General features: G+C 36.1%; 1 protein-coding gene across 6 annotated transcripts in view; it reads right to left on the bottom strand.

Moving 5' to 3' along the window:
* The window catches only part of SNX13 (sorting nexin 13), a 127,077-nt gene that overhangs the window by 28,663 nt on the left and 84,240 nt on the right, over window positions 1-14,174 (bottom strand). For all 6 annotated transcript variants that reach the window (XM_081970131.1, XM_081970134.1, XM_081970129.1 and 3 more), the window contains exons 10-16: window positions 13,053-13,191; window positions 11,728-11,816; window positions 11,182-11,281; window positions 7,979-8,172; window positions 5,348-5,452; window positions 5,015-5,147; window positions 3,688-3,725 (exon numbers count right to left, since the gene is read on the bottom strand). In XM_081970131.1, the coding sequence (XP_081826257.1) occupies window positions 3,688-3,725; window positions 5,015-5,147; window positions 5,348-5,452; window positions 7,979-8,172; window positions 11,182-11,281; window positions 11,728-11,816; window positions 13,053-13,191 (798 nt within the window). The remainder of the gene's footprint in view (window positions 1-3,687; window positions 3,726-5,014; window positions 5,148-5,347; window positions 5,453-7,978; window positions 8,173-11,181; window positions 11,282-11,727; window positions 11,817-13,052; window positions 13,192-14,174) is intronic.

The following is a 14,174-nucleotide window of genomic DNA, read 5'->3' as shown; positions in this document are numbered from 1 at the left end:
AAAAAGCAAGATTTCTGGCTCTCACAGACCTGTAACTTCTTCTTTAAGAGGCTCCTCTGTCCTGCACTCATTACCTGTATCAATGGCACCTGTTTGAACTTGTTATCAGTATAAAAGACACCTGTCCACAACCTCAAACAGTCACACTCCAAACTCCACTAAGGTGAAGACTAAAGAGCTGTCGAAGGACACCAGAAACAAAATTGTAGACCTGCACCAGGCTGGGAAGATTGAATCTGCAATAGGCAAGCAGCTTGGTGTGAACAAATCAACTGTGGGAGCAATAATTAGAAAATGGAAGACATACAAGACCACTGATAATCTCCCTCGATCTGGGGCTCCACGCAAGATCTCACCCCATGGGGTCAAAATGATCACAAGAACGGTGAGCAAAAATCCAAGGACCACACGGGGGGACCTAGTGAATGACCTGCAGAGAGCTGGGACCAACGTAACAAAGGCTACCATCAGTAGCACACTACGCCACCAGGGACTCAGATCCTGCAGTGCCAGACGTGTCCCCTTGCTTAAGCCAGTACATGTCCAGGCCTGTCTGAAGTTTGCTAGAGAGCATTTGGATGATCCAGAAGAGGATTGGGAGAATGTCATATGGTCAGATGAAACCAAAATAGAACTGTTTAGTAGAAACACAACTCGTCGTGTTTGGAGGAGAGAGAATGCTGAGTTGCATCCAAAGAACACCATGCCTACTGTGAAGCATGGGGGTGGCAACATCATACTTTGGGGCTGTTTCTGTGCAAAGGGACCAGGACGACTGATCCGTGTACAGGACAGAATGAATGGGGCCATGTATCATGAGATTTTGAGTGTAAACCTCCTTCCATCAGCAAGAGCATTGAAGATGAAACGTGGCTGGGTCTTTCAACATGACAATGATCCAAAACATACTGTCCGGGCAACGAAGGAGTGGCTTTGTAAGAAGCATTTCAAGGTCCTGGAGTGGCCTAGCCAATCTTCAGATCTCAACCCCATAGAAAACCTTTGGAGGGAGTTGAAAGTCCATGTTGCCGGACGTCACTTCCGGGATCGGATGACGACGGATGTGTTTGTCCGCCGTTCGTCTCCCCGGTGGGTCCCTTAAGGGACACAGGAGGCCTTGTAGGGGGCTCCTGCCAAAGGGCGGCCAGCCAAGGCACCCCGCATGTGGCGGCAGCCAGCTGGGGTGCTTTTCAGCTTCACCTAGGAGCTGGGGAGCGGGGGGGGAGGCGAGAGACAGCTTTGCGCTGTCCGCCCTCTTGTCGGATGGCTCTGGAGGCTAAAAGAAGAGTCAGAAAAGTGCAGCCGGAGACTGAAGGTGGGGATCCTGACCGGTGCTCTTGGAGGATTTAGGAGAAAAGCAACAGTCACTTTGTGAGTTTTTTGTGTTTCTGTTCTTGAAGAGAGATTAGAGGGGGGGGGGTGTCTACCATTCCCCCCCCTCTCGGACTAAGCAGCTTTGAAAATGGATCCTCAGGAAGAGAGAGGATAAAAGACTGATTTGTCTGACTTTTAATTGAAAATGACTTTCACAATTGCTGGAAACGACTCTGAACTGTTGTTTTAAAATAAAAAACTTTTGGCGACTTCTTTCCTTGCGAAAGGGAGGGCCAAGATGGCACTCGCCCATCTTTCTTTGTCTTTATGCAAATGAAGTCTGTCCTTTGAAGTTATTCCCAAAGAGAGAATAAAGAAAAGTGGATTGTTTGTTTACTCTCCCAAAGGGAAACTGGGACCTCCTTCTGTGTATGGATCTTCTGATCTTTGGCTGACTTTTCTTCTCATTCATCTTGGTGTATTTTACTCTTGGAACTGCAAATTGGGCGCCTTTGCGATTGTTTTCCTTTGGAGACCAGTGTAGCTGCGAAACCCTCTGACACCACTTTTCTTGGCAAGGACTTGCATCTCTGAATTTAAACAAATGGCGGCAAGGAAACCCCCGACCGGCAAGGCGCACTCAGCCCCCTCATCTGCTGCTCCAAGCCCCACGATGCAACAGTCCAAGATATCGTCAATGTTGCAGAAAGCAGTGGCTGGGGAGGACCCAAAGGAATTATCTGTTACGGAAATGTTTAAAGAACGTATGAAGGGACAGAACGAAATGAGGGCTGAGATCAAAGAAGAACTCAGAGTGATTAAAGAACATATAGCTGGAAATACACAGCGAATTTTGGTGTTAGAGGACAGAATGGTGGGGCTGGAGGAAGAAGTGAAAACAATGTGCAAGGGAAACATAGATATGGAAAATTTTCAGACAAAAGTAGAATTTGAAAGAATGTCCTTTTTTCTTAGATTCCAGAACTTACCAGAAGCAGAGAATGAAAACCTTAAAGATATTATGAGTACAATTTTAGCAGATTATCTTAAGAGAGACAAAAAACAAGTATGGTGGGATATGGATCTAGTATATAGGATAAATTCAGCGTATGCTAGAAGACACAATGTTCCAAGGGAGATACATGTTAAGTTTGTCAGGAGATCCACAAGGGACGAGGTACTTGCGACCCAAAGGGAGGGACCATTGAAATACAAAGATGAAGAGATCACCATTCTCAAACAGATCCCGAAAAAAATAAGAGATAGAAGGAGGAAATTTTCCTTCCTAGCAAACAAATTGTATGAAAAAGGGATCTGGTTTAAATGGTTGATACCAGAGGGGATGTTAATCTTCTGGGAGGGAAATAGGATCAGAATCAATACAGTTCAGGAGGCGGAGGCCTTCACTAAAAAGAATTTTCCGCTCTCAGAGGAGGAATTGAGTGGGAGTAGTGAAAGAGACAGTAAAACACAAGACAGTAAGACCCAAGACGGGAAGGAGGGGGGCACTGAGGCTCTCTCTGGTGACAGGGAGGAAGAAGCAATATCAAAAAGGCTCAGATCCCAAAAATAAAACTATTTGGAACAATAGCAGTTAGTGATATATTAGAAAACGACAAAGAGAAACATGTAGGAACACAAGACTAACAATATAGAGTAAGATTTGGTTTACTGTTTTCTTCTATAAATTTGTTGTACAATGTTATATAAGTGAGTATCGTGCTGGGAGCTCTACCAACAGTATGAAAGCTGCCAAAAAAATTTGTATACCTATTTACCCTCCCCTATATATTTGAAAACCAATAAAATTTTGTTTAAAAAGAAAAAAGAAAGTCCATGTTGCCCAGCGACAGCCCCAAAACATCACTGCTCTAGAGGAGATCTGCATGGAGGAATGGGCCAACATACCAGCAACAGTGTGTGCCAACCTTGTGAAGACTTACAGGAAATGTTTGACCTCTGTCATTGCCAACAAAGGATATATAACAAAGTATTGAGATGAACTTTTGATATTGACCAAATACTTATTTTCCACCATAATTTGCAAATAAATTCTTTCCAAATCAGCCAATGTGATTGTTTGGTTTTTTTTTTTACATTTTGTCTCTCAAAGTTGAGGTTTACCTATGATGCCAATTACAGGCCTCTCTCATCTTTTTAAGTGGGAGAACTTGCACAATTGGTCGCTGACTAAATACTTTTTTGCCCCACTGTATATACTTTCACTTCTTTTAAACAAATATCAACAGAATACAGTGGTCTTTTAAAAATTGTAAAATTTTCTTTATAGTGTTGTTTTTGTTTCATTGGTTGCTCTTGTCTTAAATAAACGAGTAATATTTTGAACTTCTATAATGTTGAAAAAGAACCTACCAAATTAATGCTGCCTGTAGGGGATCCATTAAATGATTCTGTGTAAAGAGAACATTTTTTAAAATAAAAAGTCATAGAATAGAAATATACATAGAAACATGAATTTAGAATTATGTACCCACATAAAATATTTTGGAGTCAGGATGAACAAAATAATACCCTGTTTTCCCGAAAATAAGACCTTCCTGAATAATAATCTCAATTGGGCTTTTGAACGCATGAGCTAAAATAACCCCTCCCCGAAAATAACCCCCCCCCCCAAATATTGCAACACAGCAGAAGCCATGAAGTGACCATGCTGCACTTCAAAGATAATAAGATCTCCCCGAAAATAAGGCTAAGTGCTTATTTTTGGCGCCAAAGAAAAATAAGACCCTGTCTTATTTTGGGGAAAACATAGTGATTAACTGGTTAATACATTAAAATATTAACTAGTTAATCACCATGTTTTCTTCACCCTAAATCCATTTATTTTAACTGCATATTAGGTAATGAGAGTGATAAGAAATTGAAAACTTGAACTGACACTCCCTGCTTATTTAAAAGTATTAATTTCTTTATAATGGATAATCTTACTATTTAACACAGTAGGAACTAAAGATTATTACAATTTAAGATCATTATAAAGAAAGAAAAAGCTAAGGCATTACAACTCTGAAGTCATAATACTTAGGAAATATAAATTGAAATACTGAAATTTCCATCCATCTGTTTTAAATAAGTTGAAACAAATTAAATTAATTACTAGCAGGGAATCGTTAGCTCTATTGACTGCTAAAATTTAAATGAAAATTTATGCTATTGTCAACATAGGCCACTAGGGGGTAGCCAAGCTTTTGTTTTGTTTATAACAGTAGAAATACATTTAATATAAGGATTAGAGACATGTGTTAGACATTAAGAGTTTCTGCATAAGCTAAAGAAAAGGCCATATTTAATTTTACTCCTAAAAGTTATTCTTAAAGAAGGAACATGTTTTTTCAGGTTCTTGTAGAAGTATGAAAATAGTCATATTCCTTTAATGACCAACAAATTCACACCTATGAGATATGAAGGCCTTTTTCAGAATCAAAGCATGCACAACACCTATTACTGTGGAAATTTGCAATAGAACAGCAACAAAAAAGCCAAATTATGCCAAAAATGAAATGTTCCCAATTCTTATATGTAGAGGTGTGCAAAATATTTCCAAATTATTTTTAGTGCATCTGCATAAACCTCTTAGCAAAAAAAAAAGTTAAATACTATCTAATGAGGAAAAATTACTTACTTCCTACTTACATATTTATACTTACAGGTATAAGCCTACCTGATGTGGACAACTTACCCCCTTCACCATCATCTGATCCTCTGAAACTAGGATCTTTTAGCATATCTAGCTCAGCAAGCATTCGTACATAAAGTGTATGCTGTTTGAATGAAGGATAGAACCTTTCGTCTTGCAGCATCAATTCATATACCTTAATGAAATTAAAGCTTAATATTATGCAAAATAGGTAATCTAAATCATAAAGCACCTTGTGATATAAAGTATTAATGCAATAAGAAATAATGCAATAAGCATTTGCAATATTCTACATTTCAATCTAGAAATTAACAAAAAGTCATAAATATTAACAGATTAACAATCAGATTAGCAGATCAGAATAAAACAGTTTACCTTTCTTTGAATCTGATCAAAAATTTCAGGAGTTGGGTCCTCATTATTCAACTTTTCTTCCAGCTTTGTTACTAATAGATCATCGATATTAATTCTTGGAGAAGCCTACCATACAGAATTACATTATTTTAGTTTTTATTTTCATTCATTTATTTGTAAAAATTAAAAATCAGCCATTATTATTAAAGATACAATAAAGCTAGAGAACTATAAAAACCTGTATCATTTATTTTAATAAAAGCAAATAACTCAAGTAGTTCAAGTCACTCATAAAATTTATAGCATTTCATTTTGAGATATTTGAAAGAGTATTTACAAGTGACATACACATTGAAATAATTATATGGGGTTGGGATAAGAAGAAGTAAAAGGATAGTTCAAATATCCACAGTTTTACTCTTAAGATCTGGAATTTTTGAATATACAAGAATGAAAACAAATACAAAGGCAATCTGAATTCTAAAAATAGAAATAACCATTTATTTATATATTCATTCACCAGGCTTTTTCACAGTTAAGTGTCTCAGGATTTTGGAAAAATGAACTGGATGTTTGGCTATCATACAGTTATAGAGCATACAGATATCAAAAAGACTTCTCCATTAATTATAGAAATATTTATTACGGTGATATTTATCAGTCATGCCACAATTCAATTTTTCTTACTAAACCATCTTTGTATATGTGAGTGTCTAAAACATGGAAAAACTAGCTTATACATTTAGTTTACTCAAATCATAGGACAACCTGCAATGCTCTCTACATGGGGCTGCCCTTGAAGAGCACCCGGAGGCTTCAGCTGGTCCAGAATGCGGCTGCGCGGGTTGTCATGGGGGTACCTAGGTGCTCCCATGTTACACCCCTTTTAGGCGGCCTGCACTGGTTGTCGGTTGTTTTCTGGGTGTGATTCAAGGTATTAATTATGACCTTTACAGCGCTCCATGGCTTAGGCCCAGGGTACCTGCGAGACCACCTACTGCCACCAATAGCCTCCCACCGTCCAGTACGATCCCACAGAATTGGCTTCCTCAGGGTGCCATCGGCCAGACAGTGTCGGCTGGTGACCCCCAGGGGGAGAGCCTTCTCTGTGGGAGCGCCTTCCCTCTGGAATGAGCTGCCCCCAGAGCTTCGCATAATCCCTGACCTCCGGTCCTTCCGACGCACCCTAAAAAGTTGGCTTTTCCAGCAAGCCGGCCTGGCCTGTTAATTTTAACTCATTTTTAAATGTATTGTTTTATAAATTCGGGTTTTTTTTGGGGGGGGGATATGTATTTAATTTCTTTTTAACTTTTGGGATGTTTGTTTTTTAATGTTGTACGCCGCCCTGAGTCCTTTGGGAGAAGGGCGGCATATAAATGCAATAAAAACAAACAAAACAAACCTTCATCCTGGCAAGGTGTGGGCCCCCCTTCATATTATAAAAAATCCAATATCCTGAATTATTGTGGACCAATGGAGATGGGAAGGTAGAAACAAGCAAGTATTGTTGCTTGTCAATACAATAACCATGTAAAAAGTACTTATATCATATTACTGCTTATATACTTTCTAGATCATCCCAGGCATTTCTATAATCTTTGCTATTTTCTGACAAGAAATCTTCCATAACATATAATATGGCAAAAGTTTGTGTGGCAGCATATAAGAACAGGAAGTTTCTTATTTCTTCATAATGTTATCAATAATTGTTTTTCTCCTCAGATTTATTTTTCTTTCTAAGCTTTGTAATACGTTTCCTAAGCTCCTTTGTACTTTTTTTAACACAGCAGTTAATTGCTTTTCAGAAATATATTTTCTATTTTAGGCCAGATGTTTTAATAGTTACTTCTTGTATGCACGATTGTACTGTTTTATGCACTTTCTAGAGATTCTAGAGAGTACCCTATGTATATGGGGTAATTTTCTATGTTCAATTTTATCTCCATTCAAGATTAGTTTGCATACAATTTTATTCCTCAACTTACGACCATGAGTTTTGTGCCATTTTACAACCTTTCTTGCCATAGTTGTCTTAAACAATTTTAACATGAGGGCTACCTGTAATATATTCTTCCAACTGTGATTCTTTTTATTATTATTTTAGTACCTAGTATGGCAGACTTCACTATCTTTTGATTAATTTTAATCAAAGGTACTAGGTAATCAACTACTTTGAAACTCATTGAGTTTTGTATTCAACACATTTTGATGTGAAAATTTTGTCCCGGTGCTTATCGTTTGTTTGGTACTCAATGCACAAGCTAGAAGTTGTCAGTGTCAGCTGCATTATGATTCACTATTTTATTCCTTATGGGAAAAATTTGTTTGGTACACATTGTTTTGGTACTCATTGCGAAACAAGTAACAATGAGTAATAACGTACTACTGTATTTGCTACCTCAATTATATTGTATGATTTTTTTTTACTTTTTATATTAATGTTCTATGTTAGTCTGATTATAATAAAGTTTTAAGTACCGTTATTTTCAGTAATCGATAGTTATCTCATCTTGTTCTATATATTTTATTCAATTGGTTAGACATTGTAATAACTTTGAATGCCAAGACTATTGATTTTCAGAATTTTTTCAAATGATTCACTTCTACAATTTTATAAAACATTGTTTTTGTTTTCAAAGAATCAATTCTTACCTTTTCTGATAAATACTGATCATATATTCCAACTGCAGCTGTTCTTAACAGACCTTTGGTTTGTGTTGTTTGATGCATTCCATCCTTCTGATGGTTCAGCAATACTTCTAGCTGTTTCTGAGCTGTAACCCTGTATCCTTCTACTGTTATCCAGAAAAAAAGATGTGCTTGACCTCCCATCTGCTGCATGTAATCTAAAAATATAACAATGATAATTAAATAAACAATTCACTACTGGTTCTCTGGATCCTGTCAGAACCTGCTGGATTCTAATCACTGTGCTACCATGACATATTATGTTATTTGGCCCTTGAAGTATAAGAAGTCATCTTTTGCACATGACTGATTTTCTTTGTTATGTACTACTATATATTTTAGGTTCTAAATGCAGACCTCCAGTTGGGGACCCTTCTGTTAGTATTGTGTCTTTTGCTATATGTTTATATAATATTTCAATCTGCACATTGTAAGAAATGTATAGTTAGATCAACAATACAAATCTACAATAAACCAACACAAAAATATCTTTAAAATATTACATCAAATGTAACAACTTTAGTTAAATTTTGAACTCTAAAGAAGTTATGAAACAATAAGGTATTAATGAATATTTGCAAAATTGTAATAACAACAGATACTGTTGCTCTGGGGACAGGTTCTATCAAAAGAGAGGGACTTCATAAAACAGGCATTTTCTACTCATTTGAACTGGTTAGAATCTATCTGGAAATTCAAATACCCAGTTCCTGAGTGACACAAGTTATTAACTAGCACATGTAGTCCTCGACATGAAATTAATAGAGCCTGCCCATTGTCGGAAGTCAGGGACTATCTTAAATGAAGCACCTAACGACCTCCTTGTCTCTGCTTTGCTCAATGCATTTGTTAAACGAATGGATGGATTGTTACAGTAAGTAGAACATGGGGTGACTCAGTGATGGCAGAAACTGAGGGAGGCCTAACGCAGGCACAGCCACTCCCAGGAGGCCTTCCACCCATCCTCTTAATATATTCCATGGTCTTCCTGCCACCCTTTGATTCCCCGAAAGCCCTACGGGCCCCCACCCCATCACCATTTGCTTACTTACTTTTTGATAAGCTCAGGAAGTCAGCGTAGATACTTCTGTTCCAATTCTACTACTTCGATTTCTTCTTAGCTCCGCCGGCACTAGTCTTATGCTGGCAGGGCTAAAAAGATCTCGTAGTGGTTTATCTGTCTGGGGGGAAAGGATTCCCATGGAAACAAAAGAGATTGGATTTCTTCTTCTTGATTATGCCATTTGGCCCAGCGAGGGAACGGCCTTCTCTCCACTGACTTCCTGAACTCATCCAAAAGTAAATAAACGAATGGTGATAGGGGAGTTGGGGGTGGGAAGGAATGCATAGAACCCAGTATTCTATTGGCAAAGCAAGCCAATATACTGGGTTCTAGGGACCTCTGAGGATCTGGGCAGGCAAGATGGAGGGAAATAGGTAAGTGGGTGTGCTGCAGCATCTCTGAAGTCAGTTGCAAGGGTGAGTGACCATGGGGGGACAATGCATAATTTGTAACTTCAAACAATTATATTTAGTATTTGGGGTTGCATTGTAACTTTGAACATTCTTTGAATGGACTGTTGTACCTCAAGGATTACCCGTATTGTACTTGGAAACACACTGGTAGCTAATGAAACAATAGTAATGGAATGTTACATGGCTACATGTTCTCATTCTAATAAGCCAAAAGTAATTTTTAAAATTATGGTAGCCAAAATATGCCTTAAATATCTCCTTGCTGTTAGGCCTGCAGAGGTTCCTTTAAGAATCTTTGGCCTGCCATACTTTCTTATAATTTCCTATGATGTTTTATTAGTGTAGTCATTGGGAGGGGGGAATCGAAAGGAGTAGAATTGTGGAATGCATTGCTGTCAATTTTTCCTAGCAGCCAAGGTCATTTTTGTCTCAGCACCTCGACATTTGACCGGAAGAAGCTGGGTGGAGATGCCAGTGTGGAAGAAAAGGATTGGGGCATGTGATTATGGGTTGGGGGATGGATCATGAACTTTCAACTGGGGTAACTCCCAGGATGTAAATCAGAGTTGAAATTCCACAGTACGTTGCCAACTTGCCTGTATTATTAAATCGGAACTTTAAGGATGATTCTGCCTTGGACTTTGATTTATTTCTACATGGTATTTGGAACGATGACACTTGCTTTGCTAAAACTTCTTGATGAATCTAGTACGTAAGTAATGGTGTGGAGCGTCTACAAACTTAGGCAAGTACATGAAGAACTTTGAAACATTATTAAAAGAAACCCCAATTGTGCCAGTGGATTGACTGGGTTTTATTTTCTTCTTGACTACCTAATGTTCAGGTAGCTTTTACTGGAGGAAATAATTGAAAGAAAAGTGACACATTTGCAGATTAGTTATTCTTGTGATCCTTGGGCAGTGAGCAAGAGAACATACAGTTTCTTCTGAATTTCCACTGCTTTCAAAAGCTACAAGATAGAATTTTATGATGTGGCCTGATAAAACATGAAACATTCAAGCTATTCAAATTTTTGTATTGAGATAATGCAGCCAACTCAAGAACGTTTCAACGGAATACTGTGAATAAAACAATTGTTTATGAATTGAAAACAAAGTGTTTTATGGATTTCATGCATATTCAGATTCATTGACATGAATGTTCAAAATAGAAGATCTTTTTTTAAACAGTAACCATCATAGAAATTAAATGCAAATCTCAGTAAGTTATTTTATTTTGCTTGATATTTTTATGGAGAAAAGCTGATACTAATCGGCATAAAATACTAAATTTATTCTAAATAGAGTTAATGACAGAATTTGTTTACATTTCTATGGCCTACAGCAGGCGTGTCAAACTGGCAGCCCCTGGATTGTATACAGCCTGCACAGGCCATACCCACCTCAGCTCTGCAAAGGCCAAAAACATTGTGATACGTCATGATGCGAGAGGGTTTGATAGCCCTGTTAATTTAAGAGCTTACTTAACTGTGTAGATATTTGAGAAAGAGAAACACCCATCTTTTTATTAAATCAGTTTGGGGAATAAAAAAATAGAAGGGATCAAAAAAGTCCTCACATCAGTTATCTTTATTCATTTTAAGCTAAATACATGCACATTTATAGCATCCTATTACAGTACTACAGTTCTAATCCTGCATATATATGCATTTCCAACTATGGTTTTCTTACCCATAAAAAACTGTAGTGCAACATTGTTTACTAGAATGTTGTCCAGAGGGACTGTGCAAAGTTTTCCAAAATTTGCAGCCAGTTTCACAGTATCTATTTCCTGAATAAAGGTAAAATACATTAATAGACATGGCTATGCAATATTTATACAACATGGCTTATTTTTGCTACATATCAAAATCAGCGATGTTGTCTTCTCATAAGATTTTAGGTACAGAGATTCATAAATAAAGTTAACTCTTTAATTTTAACTTGCATGTACAATTTAAAAGTTTGCTTGATAATGGATATGCGATAGATTATTTACCTTGAGCTAGGATCTTAGTTCAGTAGCAATCAAATATATAGCAAAATTAATATCTTTTTTTTAGACTGATGTGATATGAGAATCTAACCTGACAAATTCAAGTTACTGACATTCATTAACTATTGAAAACAATGCAAAATATTCTGATAACACTGAGCTCTATTATTTGATTTGGAAAATCAAGTCTCATAATTGGCTCAGATGGTTATGTATAATTGCAATACATGAAACATACTTACTTTTCCTGACTGTAGCCTCAGTATTCTTGAATCACATACTTTCTTAACAAAGAGTAAGCTATTTATCTGATTTTTTATATGGTTGATATCTGAAAAGAAAATCAAGTAAGATTTAAAAGGATAAAAACATCTATTTAAATTCTTAATGAATTAGAAATGTATTGCTTAAGGGTACATAGAAGGAGAAGACAATCAAAAGTCTCTGAAGAAAAATGAATGCATTTTTTTTCAAAACAGATTCAATGCTGCTGTTATTAATAAGCACAGAACTATTACTTAAGTTAATATGTGCTAGCAATGAAAATTTGGGTTTTGTGAATTATTTTAGTAGAATATATTATACTTTTCTATGAGAAAATATTTTAAAAGCTAGCATTGATTCTAAATAAGATACACTTTAAAATAATGAGCTACATTATGGACATAAATGCACTGCACTTACTGTATATTGATTTTCCTACGTACAACTTTTGAAAACTTAAAGATTACCTCATTATTGAGCACAAAATTAATTATGATGAAAAATTCATTTTAAAATAAAAATGTCATTCAAAGCCCTTACAAATGCATAAATTAAATTTGTTTTAGATGCCAAGAACCAAGAGAGGCATTTGAAATTACTTAATAGTAGTTTCCTTTATTCTTTTTCACACCTATAGACAGAATCTTGCTGGACTAAAGCAACTATTTGCATAGCTAGACTATGAGAATAGTGAAGGAGGAGTCATTTTAATTCTCTTCAAACTTTTCAAGTCTTTAGCCACTTTGCCCCTTAAAAAGCTGCATCCTCCTGGAAATCTAGATTATATTCTACAATTTGTCAGAGCAAGCATTTTCACAGCATACAATTACCCACAAAATTGTCTTCCACTTACAATGTCTACTGGAATAGGTAAGTTTTTTCAAGGGAACTTCTATGCATACAGGACTTGGCTTCAAACTACATAATATCTCACCTTGGCAAGCTTTTATGCAGATTTGAATTCCAGAACAAAAATGGAATAAAATCATAACAGCTTGTTATTCAAAAGAGGAAAGTTTCTTATTATTACAAAATAGTCAGTTATGGAAATTTATCTAGCCACCCAAGAAGTTTACTGTGCTTATACGAGGCATAATTAAAAACTGCCAGGGTACTTGCATCTTCATTCTACACCTTAAATACTGACTTTTCTCAAAAATCCGCAAATTATCTTATTTTTAAGTAGAAATTTTTTCCTTTAAGAATTATTATGACCTTCTAACTTCTAGGAGAATGCTACCCAAAGAAAAAAATAGACAGCATCTTATAGTTATATAATAATTATAAACATAACAGTACTAACCATCTCCAGCTGTATCCAAAGAACGAAGATACTGCAGTTCTTCTGTGGCTTTGTCTCTTACTGCTTCTAACTCTCCTACTTTATCACTTACTTTAACAATGTTCATAAAGGCCTCATAATTGCAAATTGAATCACGAATCTGAAATATGTAAGAAAGAAAATATTAATAAAACATTTTCAGATGTGAATTATAAATAAGCGGTTGCTTTTAAAGTCTGCATTTATATTAAAAAATTCTGCATCCTCTGTATAACTCAGTTCTTATTATTTCTCTTCTATCATTGTGCATATGATAGCGCATATTAAATAAAATATTTAATATTTACCAATGAAGCATGTGGCTATATTTATGATTATATTCATTTTATTTGTGAATTATACATTTAAATGGCATATACATCATTTTTTATTTTCTTTTTGGGTCAGCACTACTTTGAACAGTATTATCAATTAACTAACAATTTCGAAGAAAATAAAGTACACTACACTAAATATTATGAAATGCATATTTCAGTTACATCTTATACATGAACTGTTATCCCAAAATCAGGGCTAAATATTGGTTATACAGATTTAAGATAATTTATCACTTGTGTCAGCAGAGAAGGCGTGCTGTGGATCCTATCAGTCCAATTATTTCTCTGGCAGGGTACAGAAGGAGGACCTTCTCTGCTGTGGCTCCTGCCCTCTGGAACATCTTGGTCCCTGATGTGATCAAGTAATAATAGATACCACCTTACCCCATTCCACTTCCCTTCCCTATGTGTCCTTATATTTTAGTATTTGATTTTAATTTATTAATGTTATAATTGCATATGTGTAGACATATTTTATGTCTGTAAGCCATCCGGAGATATCCTATGGTAAGATGGGCTGCCAATAATTTTATAAAATAATAAATAAATATGGATAAGCTAGAATGAATAAACACCCCATCAATTATTTAAAAACTGAATAATTTCAGAAAATTTCTGCAAATCTTACTGAATACTATTATGTACCTTTATTAATACAGTCAAGATAATAATGGTTTAAAAAAAAGTTAATGCACAGAATACGTTGACAGAAAAAAATTATTAATATCCCCTTTGGCAGCTTCCAGTTTTTACTATAGCCAATTAA

This window comes from Natrix helvetica (assembly GCF_964273705.1).
Source record: "Natrix helvetica genome assembly, chromosome: Z".
Taxonomy (NCBI): Eukaryota; Metazoa; Chordata; class Lepidosauria; order Squamata; family Natricidae; genus Natrix; species Natrix helvetica.
The sequence above is the reverse complement of the archived record's forward strand: the minus strand, read 5'-3'. Positions and strand labels throughout refer to the sequence as shown.